General features: G+C 46.1%; 7 protein-coding genes across 7 annotated transcripts; 3 read left to right on the top strand and 4 right to left on the bottom strand. All coding sequences in view use genetic code 12, as the record gives it.

Annotated features, from left to right (window-relative positions):
- Nucleotides 1-608: 608 nt before the first annotated feature.
- LODBEIA_P31530 (uncharacterized protein) lies at nt 609-2,225 on the bottom strand (the record flags this gene model as incomplete). Its single annotated transcript, XM_066973232.1, has 1 exon — nt 609-2,225. The coding sequence occupies one exon, from the start codon at nt 2,223-2,225 to the stop codon at nt 609-611; it is 1,617 nt and encodes a 538-aa protein (XP_066830091.1).
- A 7,048-nt stretch (nt 2,226-9,273) lies between these two features.
- LODBEIA_P31540 (uncharacterized protein) lies at nt 9,274-10,143 on the bottom strand (the record flags this gene model as incomplete). The annotated part of the gene is made up of 1 exon (XM_066973233.1): nt 9,274-10,143. The coding sequence occupies one exon, from the start codon at nt 10,141-10,143 to the stop codon at nt 9,274-9,276; it is 870 nt and encodes a 289-aa protein (XP_066830092.1).
- Nucleotides 10,144-10,193: 50 nt separating this feature from the next.
- Nucleotides 10,194-11,186, top strand: LODBEIA_P31550 (uncharacterized protein; the record flags this gene model as incomplete). Its single annotated transcript, XM_066973234.1, has 1 exon — nt 10,194-11,186. The coding sequence occupies one exon, from the start codon at nt 10,194-10,196 to the stop codon at nt 11,184-11,186; it is 993 nt and encodes a 330-aa protein (XP_066830093.1).
- A 1,646-nt stretch (nt 11,187-12,832) lies between these two features.
- On the top strand, nt 12,833-13,120 carry LODBEIA_P31560 (uncharacterized protein; the record flags this gene model as incomplete). Its single annotated transcript, XM_066973235.1, has 1 exon — nt 12,833-13,120. One exon carries the CDS (start codon nt 12,833-12,835, stop codon nt 13,118-13,120), a length of 288 nt encoding a protein of 95 aa, XP_066830094.1.
- Nucleotides 13,121-15,128: 2,008 nt separating this feature from the next.
- On the top strand, nt 15,129-18,419 carry LODBEIA_P31570 (uncharacterized protein; the record flags this gene model as incomplete). The annotated part of the gene is made up of 1 exon (XM_066973236.1): nt 15,129-18,419. One exon carries the CDS (start codon nt 15,129-15,131, stop codon nt 18,417-18,419), a length of 3,291 nt encoding a protein of 1,096 aa, XP_066830095.1.
- A 160-nt stretch (nt 18,420-18,579) lies between these two features.
- On the bottom strand, nt 18,580-19,575 carry LODBEIA_P31580 (uncharacterized protein; the record flags this gene model as incomplete). Its single annotated transcript, XM_066973237.1, has 1 exon — nt 18,580-19,575. The coding sequence occupies one exon, from the start codon at nt 19,573-19,575 to the stop codon at nt 18,580-18,582; it is 996 nt and encodes a 331-aa protein (XP_066830096.1).
- Nucleotides 19,576-19,750: 175 nt separating this feature from the next.
- On the bottom strand, nt 19,751-21,565 carry LODBEIA_P31590 (uncharacterized protein; the record flags this gene model as incomplete). The annotated part of the gene is made up of 1 exon (XM_066973238.1): nt 19,751-21,565. The coding sequence occupies one exon, from the start codon at nt 21,563-21,565 to the stop codon at nt 19,751-19,753; it is 1,815 nt and encodes a 604-aa protein (XP_066830097.1).
- Between the last annotated feature and the right edge of the window lie 1,238 nt (nt 21,566-22,803).

Below are 22,803 nucleotides of genomic sequence, written 5' to 3' on the forward strand. Positions count from 1 at the left end.
AAAGTTCACTAACTATGGCACTAACTATGGTGACTTAACTATGGCAACTTGACACCTCTCTAGCTTCTTCAGTTCTCAACTTGACTCAATTCTAAGACTACGGGAAGACTCGTGGGAGTTGGAACTACCCCTTAGGAAGTTATTTGAACCATTTTGGGCGAGTTTCAAAAATATCATAGAGCCACAGTTAACTATGTACTAACTATGGCCACTAACTAGTGTTAACTATGGGCAACTTCAACCCTCTCTAACTTCTTCAGTACTTCACTTGAGCTACTTTTGAGACTATGGTTGGACTCGTGGAAGTCTGGACTATACACTAGGAAGTTATTTGAGCCGTTTTGAGCGAGTTTGAAAACTTCACTAACTATGGTGACTTAACTATGGCCAACTTCGCACCTCACTAACTCCCTCAATTTTCAAGCTCAGTAAATTCTGAGACTATGGGAAGACTCGTGGAGGTCCCCTCTATACAGTAGTGATGTATTCAGACCGTTTTGACAGAGTTTGGTCACTGACTTCCAATCCCTCCCTCCGGTCGGAATTGGGCTATACTAGAGCTCCCTCCTCCAATCCCTCCCTCCGGTCGGGATCGGAGTCGGGGTCGGTTACGGGAGTATCCCCTGCGTCACCAACTGATACCTATCATATATCCTCGTCGACAAGCTCTCCCGGCTCTGCGCAATCAACCGCTCCACAAACACCTCCGCCTCCCCCTCATCCAACTCCAAGTGCAACCTCCGCACATCCATAAACGGCGCCAACCTTTCCCACCCCCTCCGCAAATCCCTAAAACAAACCTTACACGTCTCCACAAACAACCCGTACTTCTCCCCCAAAATCTCCACGTACTCCCCCGTCAACTTAAACGGCGCCGCCTCGAACGGCCCCGGCGCGCGCCCGAGCACAAACCCAAAATCAATATGCACCACATGCCCCTCCCCGTCCACCATAATATTCCCATTGTGCCGGTCCTTCACCTGCATCACGTAGCACAAGATCGAGTAGCTCGCCAACGACACCGCAAAGTTCTCCACGTTGCGCACGTACGCCTTGAGGCTCGTCGCGCGCTTCACCGCGTGGATGCTCAGCGCGGCAATCACCTCCACGAGCGCCGTCGTCGCGCTGATCGGCACCACCCGCATCTCCTTCACCCACCCGCGCGTGTACACCCTCGCAATCATGCTCACAAGCTGCGCCGCGCGCGCCTCCTCCACTATCTCCGCCGCGGTCTTGACGATCACGCACGCCAAGCTCCACCCGGGGTACCGCCCCCACGGGCTCTGCGCGCGGATGCGCGCGCGCCGCTCCGCGTACGTCTCCTCCGCGGCCTCCGCCCGGAGCGACGCCACGAGCCGCTCCCGGATCGCGGGGTCCGTGAGCTGCCCGATCATGGCCGCGGCCACCACCGTCTGCGCGGCCTGCGCGGTGCTCTCGGGGCGCGGCGGCGCGCGGAAGGGCTCGCCCAAGTCGGCCTCGTCCGCGAGCTCGGGGTCGCCGCGGAGGTACTCGAGGAACAAGAGAAACGGCGCGCGCTCGGCCAGGCTCAACACCACCGCCTCGGGAAGGCGCACGATCTTGTGGTCGACGAGCTGCGGGATGTCCACGCCCGCGCCGGGGAGCTGCTGGTTGAGGAGCGCGAGCTCGGCCTGGAGCGCCGCCAGCCGCGCCTCCTTCGGCAACTGCACGAGCCGGTGGGAGATGTTCTGGAGCTGCATGATGAACGTGGTCTCGCGCCGCGTGTAGCCGGTGTCGGCGCCGGCGAGGGTCGAGCCCAACTCCTGCGCGAGGATGGGCGCTATGGTGGCCCCTGGTAGGGCGACGCAAGTGGTGTACGCGGCCACCGCCACCGCCAGGAGCGTGTACCGCGTCTCCTTCGCCTCGTTGTCGGTGAAGAGGACGTGCTGGAGGCGCGTGAGGAACGCGCGGAGCGCGGGGAGGAGCGCGGGCGCGATGTTGGGGAGGATCGCCTGGCACCGCCAGAAGGTGACCACGCTGAAGTGCGGGTGCGCCACGGCGTGCGCGAGGAGGAACGTCTCGAGCGCGCGCGAGCCGCGCGTGACGAGGTCGACGAGCTGCGGGATGTAGAACTCGAGCTCCGCGGCGGGGTACTCCTGGAGGCGCTGCACGAGGCGGTGCTGCACGGCGATGTTGTCGTGCTCGCCGAGGAGCTGGAGGCAGCGGTGGATGGGGAGCCCGGGCTGGGTGATCTCCTCGAGCGACATCTCTGTTAATATTCTTCCTTTTGCAAAGGTCTGGGTGTCAGTCGATAGCGGAAAAGTTGGAGAGTATGACTGTGGCTTGGCGTGGGGTGAGCAGCGATATCGACTGTGTGAGCTCAATCCAAAATCTTTATGTCAATGCAGCTCTTCCAGTTCTCAAGTTCTGAAAAAGTGCGAGCTACTATCGAAAAGCCCTGCTTCTGAGCTTTGTTATGACACCAGCAGCTGCTACTAAGGTCTCGTATTGGCGGAGCTATTGAAGTTTCAAGTCGGGGGTACTTTTGCCACTGCCTTATGAAATTGTTGTCTTTTTTAGTGTCCAACTTTGAGTTTCCCTAACTCACTCAATATTCAAGCTCTGCTCAAGTTCTTGGTTTTAATCGACAGCCGAACAGCTGAATAAAATGATAGTGATAGCTGTTGCTAGTGATCAGCGATATTGACTGTGTTATTGCGTGTGCAAGTTTTTATGACAATGCAGCTCCCTCAATTCTCAAGCTCTTTAAACGATCAAGGTACTATTCGAAAGCCCAGCTCTTGCTCTTTATTTTGATACCAGCGGCTGTTCGAAAGGTCTCGTATTGGGTGAGATATTGAAGTCTCAAGTGGGGGCTCTTTTGTCACTGCCTTATGAAATTAAGTCTTTTTAGTGTCCAATTAGAGCTTCTCTAACTCGCTCAGTTTTTAGCCTTTTTTTAAGGTCTGGGTACCAATCTGGAGCTAGTACGCTGAATAAGATGATTGTGATAACCGTTAGTGGTGAACGGCGATGCTCGCGATGTCCTGGCGAGTCTAAATCTTTCGCGTAGCCTAACTCGCTCAGTGTTTACGCTTTCTAGATGGTGTAAATTGAAGGTGATAGCCCTGCGTTTGACCTTTATTTTGGCACCAGCGGCGTTTACAACGGTCTCTTAATGGGTGAGTTATGGAGGTTCCAAGTGGGGGCTGCTTACCTTGAAAATTTGTAAAGTCTTTCTTAGTATTTTTTGACCTCCTGTAACTCGCTCAATATTCAACCGTTTTTCAAGTTCTTGGTATTAATCGAAAGCCGAGCAGCTGAGTAAGATCGTAAGAATAACGGTCCGTGGTGAAGAGCGATGTGTGCTAATTTAGTGCCGGTGCTAGTCTTTATGTCAGCGTAAGTCTCCCAGTTTTGAAGCTCTTTATATGATCAAGATATGGTTGGAAAGCCCTTTATTTGCGCTGTAGAATGGTATAAGCAGATTACCGGTGGGTAAAGTACCGGTGGAGTTATCGAGGTTCCAAGTGGGCTCTTTACCTACTTCTTTGAAAATTTGTTGTCTTTTTTAAGTGTTTTTTTGGCCTTCTCTAACTCGCTCAGTTTTCAACAGTTTTCCAAGTTCTCGCTACCAATCGGGAGCTGAAATAGTGAGAACTTTGATAGAGATGGCGTCTGCTTGAGACCGGCGATGGTCGCAATGTTACTGCAAGAGCAAGTGTTTACGTCAATGCAACTTTTTCAGATTTTAACGTCTTCTTACGATGAAGAGATTGTTTGAAAGCCCTGCTTCGGAGCTATATTTTGATACCAGCGGCTTTGCGAAAGGTCTCTTATTGGATGAGTTATCGAGGTTTCAAGTGGGTGCTACTATAAAAACTTTTTTCAAGTCACTAGTGTCTTTTTTCTTAGTATTTTTTGACCTCACCTAACTCTCTCAATATTCAAGCTCTGTTCAAGATCTCAATACCAATCGATAGCTAAAATAGTGGGGAAGCAGCTGCGAATAGCGGCGGTTGAAGAGCAGCAATATTGACTATGTTATCCCAATCCCAAGTCTTTATGCCGATGTAACTTTCGCAGTTTCAAACCTTTTCAAATGCTGCAACTTGAGAATGACAGCCCTTTGTTTGCTCTTTATGCTGGTATAAGCAGACCTCCTTGAGGTTGAGTATTGGTGGAGCTATTGAAGCTTAAAGTGGGGGCTCTTTACCTACTTGAAAAAAATTTGCTAAGTCTTTTCTTAGTGTTTTTTTGAGCTTCCCTAACTCTCTCAATATTCAACCGTTTTTCAAGCTCTCGGTACCAGTCGACAGCTCAAACGCTGGAGAAAAGGATAGTGATAGCGGCTTTTAGAAATCAGCTCGGTGCGCGATGTTATTTCGGCTCAACTGTTTATGTCGATGTAACTTTCCCAATTCTCAAGCTCTTTACACGATCTAAATACTGCTGGATAGCCCCTTGTTTGGTCTTTATTTTGACACCACCGGCTTTTGAAAATGTCTCGTATTAGAGTTATTTCTACTGACTTTGAAAATTTTGCCAAGTTTCTATGCCAATTTTGACGGATTCTAAGAGTTTCTGTACCAATCTAAAGCTAAGACGCTGAATAATCTGACAGTGATGACAGTTGTTGTGAGAGGGGTTCTCTGTGTTATTGCGGTGCTAGTATGTAACTCTCTCAGATCTCAACCTTTTTAATTGTTGTAAGTTGGAGGTGATAGCCCTTCATTTGAGCAGTATTTTGATATAAGCAGCTTTGGAAAAGGTTAAGTATTGGCGGAGTTATTGAGGTCTAAAGTGTGCGCTCTTTACCTACTTTGAGAGTTGTTGTCTCGAGTCCAACTTTGAGCTTCTCTAACTCGCTCAGTTTTCACGCTCTCCTCAAGGTCTCGGTACCAATCGACAGCTGAAGAGCTGAATAAGATGATGGTAATAACTAAAAGTGATGAAAACCAATATTGACCGTTTCACGGCGGATGCAAACTTTATGTCAATACAGCTCTCCCAATTCTCAACCTCTCTGTACGATCAATATATTTTTTGAAAGCCCTTTGTTTGCTCTGTAAAACGGTATAAACAGCTTTTAAAAACGTTCAGTATTGGTTGAGTTATTGAAGTTGCAAGTGGGGGTGCCTTTACCTACTTGAAGAAAATTTGTTAAGTCTTTTCTTAGTGCCCAACTTTGAGGTTCCCTAACTCGCTCAGTTTTCAACCTATTTTTACGATCTCTATACCAATCGACAGCTAGGGAGCTGAATAAGAAGATGGTAATAGCCAAAAGAGATGAAGAGCAATATTGACTCTGTTACTGCGTGTGCAAACTGTTAACGTGGGTTCACTCCCTCAGTTTTTACGCTCTTTCTACGATCAAAATACCGTTGAACAGCCCTTGGTTTGCTCTTTAATTTCGTATAAGCAGCTTTTGAAGAGGTTTAGTATTGGTGGAGTTATTGAAGCTCCAAGTGGAACTACTTTAAAAAAATTTTATTAAGTCTTTCTACTGTCTTTTTTCTTAGTAGTTTTTTGAGCTTCCCTACCTCGCTCAGTTTTTAACCTGTTTTTACGTTCTCGGTACCAATCAATAGCTAGAGAGCTGAATAAGAGGATGGTAATGCCGGTTGGTGGTGAGAAGCGATATTGACTCTGTTGCCGAAGGTGCAAAATTGATCTCAATGTAACTTTTTCAGTTTTCAAGCTCTTTACAAGATCAAAATATTGTTGAAAAGCCCTGCTTCTGAGCTTTATTTTGATACCAGCAGCGTTGACAAAGACTACGTATTGGCGGAGTTTTTGAGGTTGCAAGTGGCTGCTACATTAAAAAATTTTTTGTTAAGCCGAGGGGGGTGCTTTCCAACTAGTCCAACTTTGAGCTTCTCTAGCTCACTCAATATTCAAGCTCTGCTTACGTTCTTTATATCAATCGACAGCTACAAACCTGAACAAGAAGATAGTAATGACGGGGGAAGGTGAAGAGCGATATTGACTCTGTTAGCCCGACTTCAACTTTTATGCCGGAGTAACTCCCTCAGTTCTCAACCTCTCTACATGATCCAAATATTGTTAGAAAGCCCTCGTTTTGCTCTTTATTTTGGTATAAGCCGATTGTCAGGGGGAGGAGTATTGGTGGAGTTATCGAAGCTGCAAGTGGGTGCTACTTAAAAATATTTTTGTCAAGCCGAGGGGAGTGATATTCTTTGTGCCCAACTTCGAGCTTCTCTAACTCTGTCAATATTTAAGCTCTGTTTACGTTCTCGGTACCAATCGACAGCTAGAAAGCTGAATAGAATGATGGTAATGCCAGTAGGTGGTGAGGAGCGATAATGACTGTGCTAGCCCAGTCCCAAGTTTTGTCTCAATGCAGCTCTCTCAATTCTTAGCCTCTCTTTACGATCAATATATTGTTCGAAAGCCCTGCTTTTGAGCTTTATCTTGGCACCAGCGGCTCTTACTAAGGTCTCGTATTGGTGAAGTTATCGAGGTTCCAAGTGGGGTGGGGACTTATACCTACTTTGAAAAAATTTGTTAAGTCTTTTTTTAGTGTTTTTTTGAGCTTCTGTAACTCGCTCAATTTTCACTCTTTTTTAATTCTAAGACCACAGGGTTACTCGTGGAAGTCTCCTCTATACATTAGTAATGTAGTTGAAGTGTTTTGGGCGAGTTCAGTCACACTAACTATGGCCACTAACTTGGACTAGCTATTATTTTTCGAGTGGCTCAACTTGACGAGTTACCTTTCTTACTAATGTTTCTCGCGCGGTGATTCTGCGCAGATTGGTATAGGCGGGAGCTGAAATGGAGCACTTTTCAGTGTCTGTCAAGGTTGGGATTTTGTAAATAAATCCCCCCGTGAAACAGTCACACGATACTTAACTGGACTTAGTGTTGTCGTAGTTTTGACCTTAATGTCACACGACACTTAACTGTTTTAGGATCGGTGTCACACGACACTTACCTAAGTGTGTTAGTGTCACACGACACTTGACTGTTATATCTTAGTGTCTTACTCTTGTGTCTTAATGTCACGCGACACTTACCTGGACCAACTCTTGTCTTAGTGTGTTAGTGTCGCATCTCAGTGTCATGTTTTTTTGTGACACTATACTAGTGTTAGTATGGTGTTAGTGTCTTAGTATGGTGTTAGTGTCGCATCTCAGTGTCATGTTTTTTGTGACACTATTAGTGTTAGTGCCTTAGTGTGTTAGTGTCGCATTTTAATGTCATTTTTGTTTGTGACACTGGTGTCTTAGTGTCAGTGTCGCGTGTTAGTGTCATTTCTTTTTTGCGACACTCGTCTCTTAGTGTCAAACTGTTAAGTCACAGTGTCGCATCTTAGTGTCGCGGTTTCTATGACACTGCTGACAGACTGTTAGTGTCGCATTTTATGTCTCGTTTTCTGTGACACTGCTGCTAGTACTCTATTAGTGTCTTGTTTAGTGTCTCGTTTTATGTGACATTGGTGTCCTAGTGTCCTAGTTAGGTGTTAGTGTCTTGCTTTAGTGTCTCATCTTTTGCGACACTGCTAGTGTTGTGTGTTAGTGCCTTGTCTTGGTGTCTTGGTGTTGTATGAGTGTCGCATTTTAATGTCGCGTTCTCTGTGACACTGGTGTCTTAGTCTGGTCATACTCTTGTCTTAGTGTTGTGTGTTAGTGTCTTTTTTTAATGTCTCGTTTTATGTGACACTATACTAGTATTGGTGTCGAGTTTCAGTGTCGCGTTTTTTGTGACACTATGTCTAAGTCTTGTGTTAGTGTCTTACTCTTGTCTTAGTATGGCATGTTAGTGTCGCGTCTGAGTGTCTCATTTTTTTTGACACCAATATTGACACAGTGTTCGTGTCTTACTCTTTCTAGTGTCTTAGTCTTGTGTTAGTGTCGCGTTTCAATGTCGCATTTTATGTGACACTGATACTTATACAATGTCTTAGTGTCGCGTTTAATGTCCCATTTTTCGCGACAATGGTGTGTTGGTATGGTGTGTTAGTGTCTATTTTTAATGTCCCATTTTTGGTGACACTACTAACACTGTCTTCGTGTCGCACTTCAATGTCAATTCTATTTTGCGACACTGCTAGTGTGTTAGGCTTGTGTGTCAGTGTCTCGTTTTAGTGTCGCAGTTTTTGCGACACTGGTGTCTTGATGTAGTCTTAGTCTTGTGTTAGTGTCTTACTCTTGTCCTAGTTTCTTAGTGTTAGTGTCTTAGTGTTGTGTTAGTGTCGTATTTAGTGTCATGTTTTTTATGACACTGGTGTCTTACTCTCGTCCTAGTGTCTTGTTATATGTCTCGTTTTAATGTCATGTTTTTGGTGACACTGGTGTCTTAGTGTTGTGTCTTGTGTCGCGTTTAGTGTCGTATTTTTTGTGACACTGCTAACACTGTGTTGTGTCTCGTTTTCTGTCGCAAACTTTCACGACACTTAACTCTTAGTGTCTTAGTGTTTAGTTAGTGCCGCGGTTTAATGTCATGTTTTCTCATGACAAAACTACTAATGTTAGTGTCTCGTTTGGTGTCATTTCTGTTTGTGACACCAATACTATCACAGTGTTAGTGTCTTGGTCTTGTGTGAGTGTCTCGTTTCAGTGTCGCATGTTTTGTGACACTGCTAGTGTGTGGGCCACTCTAATCTTAGTATGGTGTGTTAGTGTCTCATTTTCATGTCCCATTTTCTGCGACACTTACCTGTTGTGTCCAAGTCTTGTGTTAGTGTCGCGTTTAATGTCATGTTTTTTGTGACACATTGTCTTAGTGTTGTGTCGCGTTTAATGTCATGTTTTTTCGTGACACTGCTAGTGTCAGCGCTACCAAGTGGGGGCAACTCAACACCACCCTAACACCTTCAAATCTCATCCTTTTCTAATGTTGAGACCATGGTTAGACTCGTGGAACCTCAAACTAAACACTAGAAATGTATTTGAACCGTTTTGGGAAAGTTTCAAATTTTCAAAAATTGGCACAGAAATTGGGTGAAAACTACTCTTAACTTAACTATGAAACTCTTAACTATGACCACCCTAACTTCTTCAATTTTCTAGCTAAGTTAATTCCAGCCTCAACGCGTGAGATCAAGATATAGTTGGAAAGCCCTGCTTCTGACCTTTATTCTGGTACCAGCGGCTTGGAAAAAGGGTGCGTATTGGTGGAGTTATCGAGGCTACAAGTGGGGGCTACATTAAAAAATTGTCTTTCTTAGTGTATTTTTTGACCCCCCCTAGCTCCCTCAATTTTCAACCTTTTTCCAAGATCAAGCTACTGCATGAAAGAGAAAAGCCGGGAGAGTACAACGCTTATATATTCTAGAGCTACTTCCTAACTTTAGAAGATCCCCCCCTGGAGGCTGATCTCCCCCCCAACGGCGATTTCCTGTGCGGCGCTCCAGGTCCCCCCCGGCGGCAACACCACCATCGTCGCGGCGTGGCCCGGCTCGACACATATCATCTCATGAAACCCCTGCTTCGGCGCAAAGTCGGCCATCGCCTCGGCCTTTTTGTCCCACGGGTTCCACACCACAACATCGGGCAAGTTCTTCCGTGCAAGGGAGAACAACACCCGGCCCTTGTCGAGGACCTGGACGGTGCGGTCTTCAACTCCCACGTACATCCTATCGCACTCTCCAGTGATGGCCACGGCGGGGGCCTTCTCGGTGTACCCTGCGTTCACCACACGGTCGTCGCAGTGCTGCCCGGCGAGGTTGGTCACCAACACGTCGGTGATATCAGGGACCCGCAAGTAGGTGTGGAACAACCACTGGAAGTCAAACTCTTGCTCGTCTTCATTCTTGACATCAATGGCCATGGCTAGCTTGTCGTTGGCGAGGGTCACGCTCAAGATAAGGCTGAACTTGTATGGCCAGTCGCTCCTCCCCCCGGCGAGGCCAAACTCAGCACCAACCGGGTCCTCCGTGGTTTGCCCTAGGAGCTCCCACTCGGCATCCCTGGCAAACCCGTGCTGCGGAAGCTTGGCCGTGGGGTGGTGCTCGTCCTTCTGCTTGCCAAAGACCGGAAACACAAGCGGGATGCCGCCACGCACGGGCCGGGAGCCGTCCAAGCGGGCCCCCTGTGAGAGCCACAACTGCTCCTCCCCGTTGTTGACCCAGGAGATGACCGTGGCGCCGTGCTTGAGAATGGTGGCGGTGTTGTTGCCGTGGGTGATCACCACCCTGTCGTTGAGATCGTCCACCGGCATTAAAGAGGGAGTGGAGAAAAAAAGTAAAAAAAAAAAACAAAGTTATCAACATGCTTTATACCCAAAGGGGCACCCTTGAGTCCAACACCAATGTGCGCACCAGCCTCCACAGGCTACGTCATCACAAGTGGTCCCCGGGGGAGGCCATCCACTACTCCGTGCTAGCTTCTGTGTTGCTCCTGGTGTGGACGATGTACCCCGCGCCGACCCCCTGGAAGCTCCTCGTGCTCGCCGTTTTCACCTTGCTATTGCTTGTCCCCCTCACTAGCCAGTTCTTCCTCCCGGCGCTCCCTGTGTTCGCCTGGTTGGCACTCTACTTTGCCTGTGCCAAGGTCCCCCCGCTGTGGAAGTTGCCCATCACCGTCAAGGTGCTCCCCGCGATGGAAACGGTGCTCTACGGCGACGACTTGTCCAACGTCTTGGCCGCGGCCACCACCACCGCCTTGGACATCCTCGCGTGGGGGCCGTACGGGCTCTTCCACTTTGGCGCGCCGTTTGTCGTTGCCGCCGCGGTGTTTGTGTGGGCGCCGCCGACGTCCCTCCAGGCATACGGCTTTGCCTTTGGCTACATGAACCTCGCGGGTGTCATCCTCCAGATGTTGTTCCCCGCGGCGCCGCCATGGTACAAGAACCTATACGGGCTCCAGCCGGCGCGCTACTCCATGCGCGGGTCCCCAGGCGGGCTCGGCAGGATCGACGCCATGCTCGGGGTGGACCTCTACACCACCGGGTTCAGCACCTCGCCCGTCATCTTCGGCGCGTTTCCCTCGTTGCACTCCGGCTGCTGCATCATGGAGGTGCTATTTCTAACGTATGTGTTCCCGCGCGGCAAGTACGTATGGTTCGGCTACGCCGCGTGGTTGTGGTGGAGCACGATGTACCTCACGCACCACTACTTTGTCGACTTGGTCGGCGGCGCCGTGTTGTCGTTGCTCGTGTTTGTCTTTGTCAAGTACAAGTACTTGCCCAAGGTGACGGGCAGAAACAGGTGGTCGTATGCATCGTTGGAGTATAACACTTTGGAGGGTATAGAGGAGCAATAAAAGGCAGAGTTTATGACTGTTTCACAGTGGGGTTTCACCGTGAAAATCAGGAATTGGCTGAACCTCGAAGTAGCCCCAATTCTGCCGAGTCTTCAGAATTCCCTCTATGGCTAGATTCCAAGCAAAACCCATCTACTCAAAAATCCACACCCTGTGTTGGTGTTGTCCCATAGCTCCTCAAAGTTTGGCTTGTTCGGTGTAATCCAATGAGACCTTGCACGCGCAACCGTCGGGCGACTGTAATTTTTCTGTCAACTCTCGCTTCATCACTTTTTCGGGCGCACTTCCCTTTACACGCGGCTCAACAATTTCCCCCACCACGTGACCATCTCACTGCCTATCCCTCAATCAGTTCTACGTCTCTAGCGCCTGGTTTGCTCAGGTCCAAACCATGCAGAAGGTGTCGCTAGCTAGAGATTTCACGTTTTGCCAACAATTGCTAATCTCGAGGTAGGTGGCTTCCCAGATGCATTTTTTCCAACTACACGTCTATGAATGATTTGAACCCTCTGTACGCATTGTTTCTTCTGAGGAGAGCAACATAGTTTTTTGTTTGGCGCGCCCCTGAATTCAACAGGTAGAGAAAGTATATCTAGCCATGGATCCATCTACACCTTTTGCTGCAGGACAGAAATGTAATCAAGGGCCTTTCACTGCCAACGCCACAAACTCAGCAGGCTCTACCTCAACTATTTCTACCTCGTAGAAAACTCAACCAAAGGTACCAGTGAGCGCTTCTCAAAATGATACCCACGCATGCACGACCAGAACTTACTCACCTCTTGCTCACTATTGTTACCAAAACACTAGATGAGTGGAATGAACCCACATTCAACTACGCGGTAACTTGTACGTGGAATGGGCTGGTGAGGTTAAGGAACACGCTCCCTTCCTTCCCCCTATCTGCTCGTATCACATGCGATTCATTACTGAAATCGTCTACTCCTTGAACATCAATTGTAGTCAGGTCTGGTGCAATTTAAATGATTTGCCATTTGTAGGAGCGTGGCTCTGCTGGTTCTCGTGTACCTGGAGGACCCTTTAGGCAAAATCAGTCTGCAGGGGCGAAATGGGGCTTCTGGAAATAGTTAAAATTGCATGCAGCCGCTATTAGTTCAGTGTTTGAATTTGGGGGAGAGGCCGAACGACGGCGATAGAGGAACACCTCAATCACACCCTTGTAATACATTTTCTGTAAAGTGTGTTTGTAGGGCTAAATCGATTGTTCAAAGTGGGATCTACATGCGTGGCTGCGTTGTGTGCCCCCCACCACCCCCTTTGGAAACGCAGAGACCCCTGGGTATCGTAGTAGCCGGAGATGCATGAGCTTCTAGAAATAGACAAATTGCTTGCACCAGAACAATGTTATCCTCATACGAGTTTAGCGGGAATACATCAAGGAACAATCAAGTTCGTAATCAGAAAAAAAAAAGAGAAATATCTCCTCGAAGAATAAAGCCAGTTAATCACTTAGGGGTTTATTCAGACGCGTTTATGATGTTTCCTAGACTCTTGACGAGCTTATCGCTTGTCCCATGGAGCTATATATAAAGGTACCCACTTGTCCCATGGCTTGTGGCTTCTGTTAAAGATCAGAAACATCATCTTTAAAAGAACAAAAAACAACAACAGCACTATTCTCAGCCATGAAATTCATCTTGCTTGCCATCTTAGCATCTGCCGCTTTAGCCGTCCGTGAACATGAGATCAATAAACGGGATTACTACCACATTGATGCTTCGTTCAACACCTCGGGCACAACAATTGTCCCAGAAATTCCATACACCTACACCAATGGCACTTCATTGAGCACATCTAGCTCGATTCCATTCAACTCCTCCACCACCAACCATTATACAGTGGATTACCAAAATGGAGCCGCTTTAATAGGCTCGGGCTCGTTGCTTTCCTTGGTCCTTCTTTCGTTGATGTAATTCTAGTTCCCGTTTAGATTTTTTATTTTTTCTTTAGTTCTAAAACGACGATGCATTGGTTATTCAGTACCTCGTAGTATCATCTCTCTACTTTTTTTTTGCAACCATCAGGTCAACCTGGGCCCTTACTTTTAAAAGTGAGTATGCCGCAGGAATTTCAAACTGTCAAGGAAGTAATTGTGTTCCTAGTTCATTGTGTATGCTCAAAGCATCCGCCTTTCTATGCAAATCGTCCTCATCCGACAGGTGACCATCTTGATGTTTTACTTTCGAGACATGGTAGATGACAATAGCAGTGTCTCATGCTGGCGAATCCTTCGCCTCTGTGTAATATCTTTTCGATATGTAATTAGCAACTACCTTGTAACAAGACATTGACACGGCGCAAATAGTTCAACTTGATAGATGAATGATGAAATTCTACACCAGTTTCTATTTTTTTTTTTGTTTCATCACTTGTCGAGAGTTCAACCGTTGCAACACTTCAACTCATGGCTTGAATCAGTACTATTGATGAGCACTTTGCACGTTCACGTTGGTTCCTCTTTATCATCTACAAATTTTGCCAGGATATATATACTTGTTTTATGTCATGAGTGAGGCCCTATAATCCAAAACTCGAAAACATCTCCCAGACCCCGCCTCTCTGAAATAATAATGAAGAAAGAGTTGGATTCGGTCTAGCCCCTCTTGTTATGTAGCTGGCACTAAGGTAGTCTTCAACAATAGGTCCAAGCGCCATTTTCGTCGCGGTTGAAGACCAGCAGTAACCATTTTTTTGGCACGAGAAATCTTAGATTTTCTGGTTTATAATTTTCACAGCCAGCACCTTCAAGATGGACCGGTCGGGTCTCTGCTACACCTGCTGATGATACATCTTTTAGTGAGAATCTGAGAGTGCCTGCTGAGATCTCTGGGATGATTTCATCACATACATACACAGACTCTCTTTGAAGAACGTCGACGACAAGATACACCAGATTTAGTGACCTTCACCAAGAAATGCGTGCAAAATGAGTTACTTTTGTTTGAGTAAAAGAGTGCCATCTATTAAAGCGAAACCAGTGGTCACCATGGATGGCTCCACGATTACCAAGACTCTACATATGTTTGGGGGGGTGAAGCCTTTGGCTTTTCAAGATATTGACATATCCTTCCTACTAACATCGGAGATTTGCCAACCCGACAGGGGGGTTTTTTTTTTCTCAAGATTCCATCGAAACAGCTCAAGAGAGATTTGCAAATCTCTCTAAATCTTCAAAAAGAGCTTTTGACACTTTTCTTACACCTAGACTCCAGTTGGTTGGAGCCGCAACTGTGGTGGTGGAGAAGCTTTTTTCCGCTGTTCTTCTTTTTCTTTCATATATATAATTCTACGGTTAACGTATTATTTCATTGGCTATACGAATACAAAGATGGGTCTAGTTGCAAATGTCGAGGTTCTTCTGCTTTAGTTTAGTTTATGGTCCAAACAGGCAAGTGGCATTTTATTCACTTCGACGCACAGCAGTTAAAAAGAAAGAAAAGAAGAGCAATTAGCTGTCCATATGGTAGCACAGCACAAAGCTCGTCAGTAGGGGGGTATAGAAGTTGGAAGTTAGAGAGAGAGCAATCTTAACCCTAGAAATATACAGTCAACTTATCAACTGCAACAAACGAAGTGCAGCAAAAAAAGAAAAAGGCGGCCCTGTCCACACAGTTTGAAATTGGATGGTTTTCATTCAATGGGGGTTATTCCTATCTAAAATAGGAAGCTAAATTCTAAACAATTCTTATTGACTGGCTGGCTGGACTGGTTAAATGACCGACTGATTGAATAACTGACTGACTGTTCTTTGGCTTTATTCTTAATCGCAATTTACACTTTTTTTGAATTCAAGTTTAAAATTCCACAACTTGGGTGACCACTTTGAACGATTGAAGTTTTTTCCTTTATTTCGACAGTCCAGGTTATCACTTTCATCTTCCTCTTCATCTATCCTTCTATCCATTTCCAACTCATATTCAAATGTCGGAATCAATTTGGATAAAATCGCCTCCGAAACCAACTCCTCAAAGCAAATTGAAGGAATTGGCCTCTAGTTCAAGCTGGGTTTCGCCATTTAGAAGCCAGGCAGAAGATGAAGCTGCCATTGCCAAAAAGAAACCCAATTTGCATGAACAGTTTAGACATGAGAACAAGATGGAACATATAAAAGTGCCCGCAAAGTTTGCTCACCACCCAACCTTGGAAGCTGAGGCGAAAAAGAGCAAACAAGCAGCAGCAGCAGCAAACTCCAATGCCAAGGCCAAGACAGCAGCCCCTGCTGCGAAAAAGGAAGAGGCGGCGGCAGCAGCCAAGAGCACTGAGAAATTGGTGAAGCCCGCGGAAGTGCCAGCTGAAGTGCCAGCAGCCTCGAAGGAGGAAACGAGTGGAGAAGAAAAAGCCAAAGAAGTTGAACAGAAGCTCGAAAATGAAGCAAAGGAAAAGAAAATCACCGATAGAGGGGAAGTTGGAGAGGAAAAGCCCGTTGAAAAAGAAAAAGAACAAAAGAAAGATCTTTTGGATGGGAAAGATAAATCAAAGGACTCCAAAGGGCCCGAGACAGAGGCCGGTGAATTGAAGGACAAGAAAGTTACTTCAACGGGGGAAAAGGAGGCGGAAAAAGCCATTGCAAAAGCAAAACAAGAAACCAAGGAAGATGCTGCTGAGGCAAAGGAAGAGATCACGGGGGTGCAAGATGAAAACGAAAAGTTTTTGCAAGGTGATGACAACATCGAAAAGCAAGTCAAGGAAAGTCGTATCGAGATTCCTGCTGCGGCTGAGACTAAATACCAACCCGTTGAACTGCCCAACAAGGAGATCTTGGAAAAGTTAAAAGACAAGCCTGTCTTGTTGAAGCGCTACAGAGAGCTCAATGCCACCGCTATCGGTGCAATTGCAAATGACGTTGATGATCCAAAGAAGGTGATTGAGTTGGGTTCCGGCTTGAGAATGACGCAAGAACAATTGTTGGATCTCGCCGCCAAGAGAGTTGCCCCAGTGATTACTTCCATCAACCAGGAAGTCTCCAAAACGAGACAAGAGGACGAAATCAAGAGACAGCAAAATCTTGAACTCAAAGTCAAGAAACACGAGGGGAAATTGAAAGAAGATTTTGACAAGTACCTGGCCAAAGTGGTCAAAAAGAAGGAAGCTTTTAATCAAGAAATCGAAAGGAAGTTGACCAATATCAAAAACTTGACCAATACTTCAAACAAGACTGCCGAGGACTTTGACAAACAGACCAAAAAGGAGATTGAAAATGCCAGAAAGGAGTTTGCAGACCGCGAGGAGAAGGCCGCGGCTCAGCACGAGACGAACAAGTCTACACTCGAAAAGAACCACGAAGAGTTGCTTGCCACAAAAAAGCAAGAATTGGAAGACTCCAAGACATCGCAAGAAAAGACAACTCAGGAGATAGAAGAGCTTCAAGAGAAGAAGGCCGACTTGGACAATAAAAACACTGAATTGGCTGACAAGATTGAAAAAACGTCCACCGCCTTGAGTGAAAAGAACGTCAAGTTGGATGAGCTCAGATCCCAGTATGAAACCCACAAGAAAGCCGTTGACTCGAATTTGGCCAGCTCAAAAGAATTAAACACCAAGATTGACAAGTTAAATGGAGACCTTGATGAAAAGAAGTCGAAACACAAAAGGTTGACCGCTGAGGTTGCAACATTGGGCGCTGCCATTGGTGCGTACGCGACCAAATTGGGTGACTTGGACTCGGAAAAGAAGGAACGGAGCCAAAGATTGACTGATGCCAAGCAAAAGAAGTCCGATTGGCAGAGCCATAAGGATGCTTTGGCCGACGAAGCCGCTAGAGAACACGAGCGCCAGAGAGCACAGGCTACTCAAGAGTACGAAACCAGAAAGCATCAGGAGCAGTTGGAAAGAAAAAGGCAACAGGAAGAAGAGGAAAGACTAGCTAAGGAAGAAGAACAAAAGCAAGCCAAATTGAAAGCGGAAGAAGCAAAGAAACAAAAGGAAGAAGAGAAACGCCAGGCTCAGTTGAAGGCAGAGGAGGAGGAAAAGAAGAAGCAAGAAGAGGCAAAAGCAAAGCAGCTTGAAGAGAACAAAAAGAAAGAAGCATCTGTAGCTGTTGCTATCAAAGACAAGGAGGCTACCCAGAAGAACTTGGAAGATGAAAGAAGCAAGCAAGATTTGCTTTACCAAAAAGGCTCCTACAAAGGCGACGAGGCTGGCTATCAAGCGGCACAAAAGAATAGGTTGAGGGAAGAGATTACCAACTTGCAAAAGATTAAAGACTTGAGAGAGGAGAGGGCAACCTATACTGGCGAGGATCCCAAATCCGCTGAAATCGATACCTTGATTCTGGAGAGGGAAAAAGCAATCGAAAAGTTGAATAGAAAGCAGGCAGAGGCAAAGAAAGCCGAGGCAAAGAAGGCCGAGACAAAGGCATCTCCCAGTGTGGCTAAAACTGCAGGTGGAGCAGCTGCTGGAGGTGCTGCGGGAATCACCGGTGCAGATTTTGCCAATAAAAAGTCGGCAGAAGCACCTGCTTACACTGAGACCCCAAAGTCAAGTGCAAAACCTGCTGATACAACAACAGGAAAAGAAACTTCAAAATCTGCTGTTCCAGAGATTCCAACAGTGCACAAGGACACTGCCAAGGACTATGATGAGAAGAAGATTGCTTCCAACTACGTGAGCCCTGAGGCATCCATTCCAAAAGTCGAGGAACCAAAGAAGGAAACTAAACCTGTCAACTCTGTCATTGCTGGTGACACTACCGATAGCTACGACAAGAAAAAGATTGACAAGGACTATTCTGATCCAAACGCTTCTTTCGGCGACTACAAGCAAGAAGAGGAGCCAAAGTCTAAACACGTTGGTGGTGGTGGTGGTGCATCACTGGTTCCTATTGGCGCTGCCGCTGGTGCTGCAACTGGCGCTGCTTTTGGGTCGACAAGCAAAAAAGAGCCAGATCAGAACGTCGCCGGATCTAAATACTTGGCATCAAATCCTTCCACTTCCACTTCCACAGCTACAGCTGCACCATTAGGTGACACCACAGTTCGTGGTGTGAATGCCAAGGACACTGGATCTCAGCAGCAACAATCCGCCTCGGAAATAAACCCAACGAAATCGCGTGCTGACGACGCTTCTTGGGAAATACAATCCGTTTACGAGATTATTCCGGAGTCTGAATTTGAATCACACAAGGCTGATCCAGACTATTTTGAAATCAGCGAAGAGGATTACGACAAGCATAAAAAGTTGGAGCAGAAAGTCACACTTTTCGAGAAATTGTAATGACAAGCGCTTCCCCCCCCTTCCCCCTCCCCCAAATTTTATAACCTTTTGTCTTGCTTTGTTTAATTTCTTGTTCTCCCTTTTTCTCTCTTTTTTTTTATTTATTTAGTTCTATAAGATTTTAATACTGTTGTCAAAATGCAATAAAATGTAGAGTGCTCTAATCAAAAGTAATCTTTTTACCAGAGGACTTTACTATTGCAGCACTCGCTCTCTGAGCAGAAGCCAAAGCCACAGAGGATTTCTGCCTCGTTGGCTTGTGCTGCACACGCTCACGGTGTTGCACTTTTTGCACTTTTCTCGGAGGTTCCGAGTAATCTCGCGGTTGATCCTCAGGTTCAGCTCGCGAAACAGCACGCGATGCGGTTCGCGTTTCCTCTCCGTTAGAGTGGCTCTTTGGTCTTCGCTTTGAGCGGTCTTCACCAAACTCTAACCTCAATTTTCGATTGAGCATCATTTTCGTCAACTTTGATTCCATAGCTGCAACTGCGCCTGCTTCGTTCTTGAAATCAACAAACGCAAAGCCCTTGCACTTGCCGGTGTCCTGGAACGTTGCCATTCGTATTTTGGCTATTTCTCCACAATGTCTAAAGTGTTCCTCCAAATTATCCTGAGTAGTGTCAAAGCTCAAATTACCCACGAAAAGTATTCGGCTCGGTGGGAGCTTGCTGCTCTGGGTGGTGGTGCTGTCCTTTTCGGGTCTTCCTTCGAATGAAGTTGCATTTTTTATCAAAAGGTTCCGGCCGTTCAAATTCGACTCGCTGAGCTCGATCAACTGCAGCATCTGCTCTTCATTCTGGACATCGACGTAGGCAAATCCTTTGATTTGGTTGTTTCCCTTCAGCGGAATGTTGACCCGGGTAATGTTTTCCTCCTTGACGGGGGATTTAGCAGTCAAGAACCTGATCAAATCCTCTTTCGTAGTGTCAAAAGAAAGATTGCCTATCCAAACTGCAAATTTTGATTTCGAAGACCCCTCCGACTCTACCGGTTTCTGTTCTATCGGCTCTTTAATCTCAAGTTTTCCTTTCTTGGCAAGCCGTTGCTGCTTTTTGGAAAGAGGAACGGAGGCGTTCAAGTCAATCTCCAACTCTTCTGCAGAGTCGTCGGCTTTTCTCTTGCGAGTGGCATTAGGTGTATCTGTCGTTGCGCTCATATTTTTGTTTGAATCAACAGATTAAGAGGTAGTTTGGAGATGTATAGATTATCATACCCAGCTCATCTCGTTTCAACCTTTTTTAGACTCCATCTGGTGCGCACGCAATACATTTTTTTTTTTTTTTTTCGTTTGGTAGACTGTCTCTTCACTCCCTCGCTCTATATAAACTCTCTCAACTATCGTCTACAAACTCGGTCCACAACCACTTTCGCCACTGTTCTCCTGCCTCTGTTATTATACTGTCTATGAAATTGATCTTGTGCTTGTTATTGTGGGAGTCATTTGAAATGATGATGCTATTGATGGGGTGCTCCTCCGTCGGCAGCGGCAACGGTGACGTAAATGTCGATGTGGAAGCGGAATTCGGTGTCAATCTTCTCTGCTTGTTGCTAAACTCGTAGGACTTTGAAGGAAGCCTCGAAAGAAACTGTCTGATCTCGTGCAGGTCCAATTCAACCAATGTATTCTCCTTCGATTTCAACAAAGATATCGATATGAATATAAGCGCCACGTGCGGGTCGATGCGCGAAAAAGGGATCGACAACGTTGGTTCCTCCGTGTCCGAAGCGGGCAATCCTGACGGCGAAGTTGAAGCTGCTTGTCGAAATTCCGTCTTTGAAACATGCAAGTTATCGTCGAGCTCCTTCACGAGGTCCTTGAATGAGTTTCTTCTAGGATCCAAATACTGTTCCTCGGCTTGCTCGGCGCTCACCGTCCAAAAGATGTCGGGACCTAGTTTTTCCAACGTGCTCCGGTTCACGTAGTTTAGCTTCTCGTAATAGTAGCTAAAGTTGCGTTTTGGGTTCTTGAGCCTCCACCCCAACATAAAGTCCCATATTCGGCCGCGATCGTGCTTCGACCATACTTTGGTGCCGCAGAACTTGAGCCACCAAATCAACCATTCGTCGTCCAGAGACCCAAATTTTGTTAAAATTTGCTCTTCGTGAAAGTATTGTGCCAATTCAGGAAGCAACTTGCGAAGACAAAAGATGAAAAACGACACCCTTTCTTCAATCGTTCCTCCAGTCACCGGTAATGTCGTTTTGTTCAACTGGAGGCTCTTTTTAGATCCATTCTTGTCGGCTGAATCACATGTCTTGGCATCCTTTTTCTTTCGATCTGTGGGCTCGGGGCAGTGCAACAAGACCAAGACTAGCCTCTCGTAAATTTCATGAAAAGACATTGACGAAGAATTTTCAGTCTTGTTGATCAAAGTGTTTAAATATTCGCCAAGACCCGGGACGTGGTCTATATAGTGTGAGTAGTCATCCAATACGCTGCATGTCAAAGCGTTGTGCGAGGACTTTTGCTCTCTTCCTACCAACACCCATGGGGTATTGGGCACAGGAGGGAACCATTCTGCTAAATTCAAAGCCATCCACGATAACGACGTGTCGTATTTGATAATTTTGCTCCATTTCATGGTGAATTTCAAAACTGCATTTTCAATCGTCTTGATGATTTCTTTTTCCATACTAGTCATTTCTATCGCCAGTGACCCGTAGGTGCGCTGAATATATCTGGCAATGTCGCGTTTGACTTTGCTTTCAGGGTCGGCGGCACGGTCATCGCCGGCTACTGAGCGGCTCTGATTGGCGGCAGGTGTTTCATTTGTTGCATTCTTGAAAGACAAAGACAAAGAAGTGTCCAGGTCATTGGCTTCGTTGATGATATCGCTGTCTGGTTGGATAAAAGGGTCTAGCACAAACGGGTGGAATTTTAAAAGAATTGGCCAGACTTTGAACCTGAGAAAGGGAGGAATTCCCTTTTGTCTTGCGACTAGTGCCAACCCATGGTGGTTTTTCAGATTCAAATACTCTTTGCAGAGATTAAAGACTTCCAAATCGTAGTTGAACGACGGTTTCAAGTCTTGACTTGTTGCGGTTTCGATGGGCAGTTCATGTGCAACATCGTCGCGTGTGACCGTGTTTGTAGCAGCCATACTGCTTTGAATCTTGCCAGGCGAAAGGGCCGCAGCTGAACTCATTTGGGAAACTTCTTTTAGACCAAGTAACTCAAGTGCTAGCAATACAAAAATAAAGTGGATAAAACTTTTGTCTCAAATTCTTATTCTATGTGGTATAGAATTCAGGGCAATTGATTTGTTATTTTGGTTTTTTTTTTTTTATCCAAATGAATCGAAATTTTGAAACCCGGTTAAGACTTCAAGAACTCGAATCGAAGCGGTACAATTGAATCCTAAAACATGATTGAATGGACGGTTTGGCAATCTAGGGATAGGAGATACTTTGCAAACAAAAAAAAAAAAAAAAAAAAAGAAAAAAAGGTAATGGAGTATAATGTAGGTCCTGGTCCAAGCTGTGGCAAGTGGCCAAATTCAACTTGCCTTGTGAAGTGAAAAAATGGAAAAAAAAAAGGCCAATATCTGACCCAGTCGTCTATCTGGTGTTAATGGGAAGTAAAGCTTTGTTGAAGCAGCTGATGGATCAGATAAATATCCGGTTGTTGCTGTTGTAGTAGTAGTCGTAGTTGTCGTCTGACCAAAAAAAAGAATCATCGGAAGTTTTTTTTCCTTCTGTTGTGGGTGTCAGTGCAGATCACGAGAAGAGGCAAACGCAGAAACAGAAATTTCTATATTTGCTTCGGGCTACTCCACACCACCCACACCTCACGTCACACTCGCTTCAGCCACAACGAGTTCAGGGCTAAAACTTCAGAGTCAACCCCCATGCATTGTGTTTTGGCTTCCTACTGCAACCTATCTAGGATCTTTGCTGTTCGGAAGTGTGAAACAGCGTGAGACAATGAGAGGGACTCTAATCGCTAGTGGTTTTTGAGCAGTGGTTTGAGGAAAAACCACTCTAAACACTCTTCAAGTAGACACCAAAAAAAAAAAACTTGAAACCCCTAAATAATGCGTCTTGTATGATACTTATCTTTTATAGGGTTGGTTCTTGGAATAAACCGATGAGTTTTCGCCGATAGGGCTGGACATTGCTATCTCAGGTGTCTGTTGGTTCTGTTTTGCAACAAAAAGAGAAAGAAAAAGAAAGAGGTCATTTTCTGCAACAAAACCCTTTTCCCACCAGCCACGAGAAAAAGTGGCAACACTTTCAAAAAGACAAGATGTATGTACTTGATTTCCTGTGAGAGCTGAAACACCTAGATTCCTTACGATTCGCCTCTGTTCTAGAGACACGGTCCATGTTAATCTACAAAAAAAGTCGTAGCTGGAAAAAAGAAGCTGCAAATCAGGGGAATGGA

Source organism: Lodderomyces beijingensis (assembly GCF_963989305.1).
Source record: "Lodderomyces beijingensis strain CBS 14171 genome assembly, chromosome: 4".
In the NCBI taxonomy this organism is placed as follows: domain Eukaryota; kingdom Fungi; phylum Ascomycota; class Pichiomycetes; order Serinales; family Debaryomycetaceae; genus Lodderomyces; species Lodderomyces beijingensis.